This window comes from Triturus cristatus, chromosome 1_1 (assembly GCF_964204655.1).
Source record: "Triturus cristatus chromosome 1_1, aTriCri1.1, whole genome shotgun sequence".
Classification (NCBI taxonomy): Eukaryota; Metazoa; Chordata; class Amphibia; order Caudata; family Salamandridae; genus Triturus; species Triturus cristatus.
The window spans coordinates 152,136,817-152,143,087 of record NC_140579.1 but is presented as its reverse complement, the minus strand read 5'-3'; the positions used below and the strand labels follow the sequence as shown (position 1 = coordinate 152,143,087).

At 50.3% G+C, this 6,271-nt stretch overlaps 1 protein-coding gene across 1 annotated transcript in view; it reads right to left on the bottom strand.

Moving 5' to 3' along the window:
• Positions 1 to 3,064: 3,064 nt before the first annotated feature.
• The window catches only part of LOC146869867 (uncharacterized), a 196,992-nt gene continuing 193,785 nt past the window's right edge, over positions 3,065 to 6,271 (bottom strand). Inside the window, exons 3-4 of the mRNA XM_085640675.1 lie at positions 5,166 to 5,712; positions 3,065 to 3,074 (exon numbers count right to left, since the gene is read on the bottom strand). Coding sequence (XP_085496801.1) covers positions 3,065 to 3,074; positions 5,166 to 5,712 — 557 coding nt within the window. The remainder of the gene's footprint in view (positions 3,075 to 5,165; positions 5,713 to 6,271) is intronic.

The window sequence follows — 6,271 nt, the reverse complement described above, 5'->3', positions numbered from 1 at the left end:
GAGATTAAAATTGCAATTTTTATAGACTTTGCCAACTACTCGGAAGCTTCTATTTCGACAGATTTCAGGCAGGAAAATGACACTTAACACACTTATATTAGCAACAAAAGTGATAAACCCACTACCCGCTAGGGAAGTAAAAAATATTACATTTTATTACAATAAAATTGTTAACTTCTAAAAACCTAACACATATATTAAACAACAAACAATTATTAATGAAATACATAAAGTCACATACTTTTAAAATATATACTATAATACATGAGAATAATGTAAAAAAAGAAATTTTCAAACTAGTAGATTTTTTACAAAAATTAATACAATTTAATGTATTATTTAAAATAATATTTGAGTTATAACTAATATTCTTAAATACGATATTCTTGCTTTAGATATTTCAGAATCATGATATTTAAGAATAGATTTTTCTGTAGGGCTACATTTACTAAACACTAAGGGGTCCATTAGGATGTAGGGCGGTGGGACCACCGCCGCGCTGGCGGTGGGGAAAAATGCCTTTTTTCGCCCGCTAGCAGCAGACATCACGTCTGCCATATTATTATGGTCAAACACAGGCCAATTCCCGAATGTCGCGGTGCGACGCGCACCACAAATGAAAGTGCGCCCGCGGCGGTGGGAGCCAATGGAGACCCTCCGCCGTGCGAAATGACGACAGTCCCAGTCCACAAATTAGGATGGCTCAAGCAAGCAGACGCACTGCAGCGGAGACACCGCCCAACCAGAGACAGCGGAAACTCGACAGCGGAGCACGAAACCAGAGTCCCTGTCCACACCAACCAGACACAACTGCAATGGACCCAGCTCTACACGTCTTTCCGGTGCTGTACCTGCTACATCACCAGGAATTCATGGACCGTCACGGACGCCGCCGCAGGTACGCAGTAACACAACACACAACCCACGGCCTGACACAGTGTCCAAATCCAAATCAGACAACCTAGGGGGGATAGGGACACATCCCCAAGGGCACCCACACATCACCCACCTGCCACAAAATCACCCCCAGCATCCTGGACACACAGCTACTGCCACCATGCAGCAATGTCCCGGTCACGTCACCGTAGCAGCGAACACAAGCAAATACCTGCGCAATGCTGAAGGCAGGGCAGTGCCAGGCATTGGCAGGGCACAAAGACCACAGGGCAACACCCACACACTAGCACACCCCATGAAGGCACATGCCATGTGCCTCCCCTGTGCACCCCATGCACAACAACAAGCCAGGGCAATACATACTATGCACCACACAACCAACAATCATGGAGACACACAATGCAGGAGTGGCTGCAAAGGAACACACAGCACAGTAGCACAGGGCCAGGGAAACACACACTACACCACACTCAGGGAAAAAGCAATGAGGACAAGCAACAAATGAATACACGCAAGGAAGCAACATCCAAATGGACACACAGCCTGCACAGTCACACATACATGTCACAGACTGATACACACACACACACACATACACACCCCACATGCCAACAGCAATGGAGCACAACAAATAGGGAAACCAAAGTGGGATGCACACAAATGGAAGGCCTTGGGGACACACAACAAGCATGGGAACATCACATCAACACAAGAAACAGAGCACAACACCCACACACCATAAAAGCACATATGGCTGGCACAGTCAGTGAAATCAAACCACAGGGAAACAGCAAGGCAAACCATGTACAGGCACAAGGATGAAAGGAAGGCCCTGAACTCAAACTGGGAACAGCCACACATACATACATTAACTTCACAGGATTACACAAGCAGCACTACACACAGGGACCATCTACACACCTCAGGACTGACAAACACCAGTAAGAATCTACACACATACCCCCTCACACCAGCAGCACACAACACCAGTGCCAAACACACTGAAGCCTGCCAATACTTGACAGTCAATACACACACAAACAACCACACACCCTGGGCTCAGCCACAAAAATCACAAACACACACACAGGGATGCCACCACAAATGTGGAAACAAATACAACAGACAAACACATCACCGAACTGAAACACACACAGAGCCACAACAACAACAGACATGCCCTGTGCAGCTAAACTGGGGAAAGGCAATGGGAGCACAGACACAACAGGAGTGCACAACTTCATCACCCAAGAACAATGCACAGACAGCATTCCACAACACACACAAGAAGTGCACCATCACAGAACAACACATCCACAGCAAACAAACAACAGATGCACAGGCAGAACAATCACATAACAAACATAGCATGACATCAGGGGATGCACAACAGGCAATCACAAGGCAACATACACACAGCACAGCAAGCACGACAAGCTGAGTGTGCACATCAAGCATACCAGACACACACAGAAATCAGTGACAGAACAGCAACACACACAACCCAACACAGCACAGCACAAAGACAACAGCAAACCCGGGAAGTGACGCAATAACACAAACAACACACATACATCAAACACAACACCCAATAGATGCACAAGTCTGGGACACAAAGGTGGAAACAACTTGACCACAGGATGGGGCAGCACACACAGCTGAACTGCATAGCAGCAACCATGTCTGACAAATAGCGCCAGAATATCACTCATGACCCATTGGGGAAATGCACTGAGTGACACATTGACCCTGGACAAAGAACTGCACCACAAAGCCCAGTAGCACAAATGAAGTAATGGGGAGGCGCACACACATATAAACCAAGGGGACAGCTCACACCAAAGTGTAATGTACTGCATGTCAGTAGGGGGCATGGCAGGAGTGTACCAAACACAAAGAGAGGGAGTGCAGACCCTCAATGGGTAGGCAGCTGAAGCACAGATAGGGGGTGGGATGACAACACACACAACATGCCACACTGGAGGCAAGAAGGCACCATGGGACAGCAAGGCATGAGAAAACACAACCACAATGGCAGTGTGGAGCAGCAGGTCTGCACAGTCCCCACAAACAGCAACAAGACACATGGATGTGCAACAAAACACAACACTGACTTGCCAGTAACACCATCTGCATACTCACAAGTGACAAAAACAACAGGTAGTAGTCAGACACAACTGCAAGGACACAGGACACACCAACACACTGCACAGTGCACAACATACAACTCACACATGGGCATACAACCACATCCACAGGGATGAACAATCAAAACAACAGGCACACAACTCCTGGGTGACACTTGTATGTAGTTGGCATTGCAGAGGCATGAATACATCAACACTCCCCACAAACTCACCCCCTTCACACTGCACAATACCTGGTCATCCAAGAGCACACATGGAAAGTAAGCCATGGGACTAGAATGACTGGCCATCACAAGATGACCACACACATACACCACTGGGCACACATATAGGAAGAACACACACATGATGACCCTGGACAGCCTGAAATACTGTGTGCAGAAACCCACCCTGTGCTGGCAGTGCCCCCCAACCTAACATGTGTACAATAGAGCCAACATGAACTAATCAAGTAAATGACTACTAATAAACATTAGAAATTGACACCATTGCCACCACAAGTATCTGGGCCAAGAAGAACTGAAGCCCCTGTCACCCCTGAAAAAAAGAGAGCAAGTGAGCCCAAACATTGACCATGTTGAAGTGCCACACAGACCATGTGGCACAGTAAACCATTTACACACAGCAGAAGAACTTTATTCAGTAAGGACACTGACAAAATAGACAACTGGAGCAACTGTTTTTATTCACACATTGCACAGATAGGCACCATGAGAAGAGTAAGGCACAAAATGCAGAGCAGGTCCATGAGAAGCTGCACAGTCAAGGGCAAAACAGCAGTGAACAACAAGGCCAGTGGCCAGGGCAGGGTGCAGAGCATGTCCACGAGAAGCTGCACAGGCAAGGGCAAAACAACAGTGAACAACAAGCCCAGTGGCCAGGGCAGGGTGCAGAGTATGTCCATGAGAAGCTGCACAGGCAAGGGCAAAACAGCAGTGAACAACAAGGCCAGTGGCCAGGGCAGGGTGCAGAGCATGTCCATGAGAAGCTGCACAGGCAAGGGCAAACCAGCAGTGAACAACAAGGCCAGTGGTCAGGTAAGGGTGCAGAGCATGTCCATGAGAAGCTGCACAGGCAAGGGCAAAACAGCAGTGAACAACAAGGCCAGTGGCCAGGGCAGAGTGCAGAGCATGTCCATGAGAATCTGAACAGGGAATGTGTGCGACTGCACCTTTCCATGGCCAGCAACACAGTCAGGGGGCAACAATGTGCAGTACAGGCCCTCCTGTGTGAGACACAGGTGTGTGAGGGTGACTACCACTCAGACTTGGTGTCAGGCAGACTGGGAGCTGGCTGTGGCTCGGGGACTGTCGGGGCACTTAAAGGGGGAGAGAGCAGAACAGCTAGGTAGAGCGCTCAGTGTCTTGGCATGCTTGAGGGCTGCTTGGACCAGGTGGTGTAGTGGCACGTGGAGGTGGAGTCATGCAGACGGGAGTCACGGTGTGGCTGGGAGATTGTGGAGGGGTGCCCTTCCACTTCTTGGGGATCCTAAATGGTTTGACTGACTGTGGATCAATGGGAAGTGGTGTGGGCACAACAGGCACACTCACCACCACTGCTGCAGCAGGTGCAGGCGCTGGTAGCCCCTCTGGAGATGTGCTGGACCCAGCGGAACGCTTTGCCTTGCTTCACCTCTGCCCCCCCCCCCTTCCCCTGTTTACTAGTTGTCACCCCTACAGTCCCCTCCGGCCCCTGCTTCACTAGGTTTTGAATGGGAGTCGAGGTGATTGGTGATACTGCCTTTGAGCCCTTCTCAGGTGTACCCATGGCATGCACCACCTCCTTGGTGGGCACAGACACTGTACGAATATCTTTGTGCGATGCCTTAGGGGCAGGAGAGTCCTTGGATGGGGATGCCACTGAGGCATGTGTGCCTGAGGTCTGCTGCTTTGCTAATTGTCCCCTGGTGTAGCCGGACGGGCTTTTCTCCCTGCGCCCTGTGGTGCCTTTGGTCTTCCGTGGGGATGGTGTCTGCGCACGGGACCGCTTGGGTTGTTGCTGCTGTGTGCTCCGTGTGCTGTATCGTGACTTTGACGATAGTGACCATGGTCCACATACATCAGACGTGGCCACTGCCAGGGGGGTGGACAAAGGGACGGGAGCTGGACTGTGAGAATGTGCCTGTTGCAGGGCAGATGTCTCTGTTGATGAGAAAGCCTGGACGTCCGGTGCAGCCCACCCACGTCGGAATGTATGCCCTCCATGAAGGCAACCACCTGGGCCAATATCTTGTCGTGGTCAATGAAGGCATTTAGGAGAGCTGTCTGGCCTACACACAGCTGGCGCAAAATGTCCACAGACTCAGCACTGATGGCAGCAGGGGGGACAGGGGCAGGGGCAGCAGTGCCAGGGGTGAAGGACACTCTTCCCCTCTTACTGAGGCGGACACGGGCAGCACCAGAGAAAGTGGCTGGGAGGGTGGGCAATGGCTGCTGTGTGGTGGAAGTCGATGCAGAGTCCCCATTCCCTGTGCCCTCCAACATGGATTCATCCCTGCTGGCATCGGATGATGTAGTGCTTTGCGTCTCAGGCTGGGACTCCTCCAGCAAACTCCTGTCCCCCTCTGATGCGCTGGTGGCATCTGTGTCACTGGGCTCCTGGGCAGCTGTGGTGCTAATTTCACCCCCACTGGTGTCCATCTCCTGTCCATCTGTAACCACAGGTGATGCTGCATGGGAGAGATGTAGGGTCAGGTCAGTGGCAAAAACAGAACAAACATATGCAAGCAATGCATGACAAAAGTTGAGCAAATCTACATGTTGCACACCACCCTGTGCAATCACATCGTGCCAACTCACTACATAGACTCAAGCAGTGCATGGAAACTGGAAACTCAGGCATGAGTGAGCCATGTGATGACCACACAGCACAACACCCTGCTTGTGGCTCGGTTCAAACAGACACACAACTAGTTCTGAGCAGACGTAGGGACATGGGGGCACACAACTTGATGCCAATGACAGAACTGGATGTAACAGGAGGGGACAACACAGACCCAGACCCAGACTACAACATGACAGTCCAGAATGGACATTAGCCCATGCCACCCACCATGTCGTACCTTGGGGACAATAGAATGCTGCATATTGCTGTAAGATATCTAGCCCTCCCCAATATGGGTGCATGCAATGGATGCACTGATGTAAGCAGAGTTAGATTGGGCACACTGACATTCCCTCCCATGGGATTCCCAAGACTACACCCATGCAGAAGAAACCTGAAGAGCA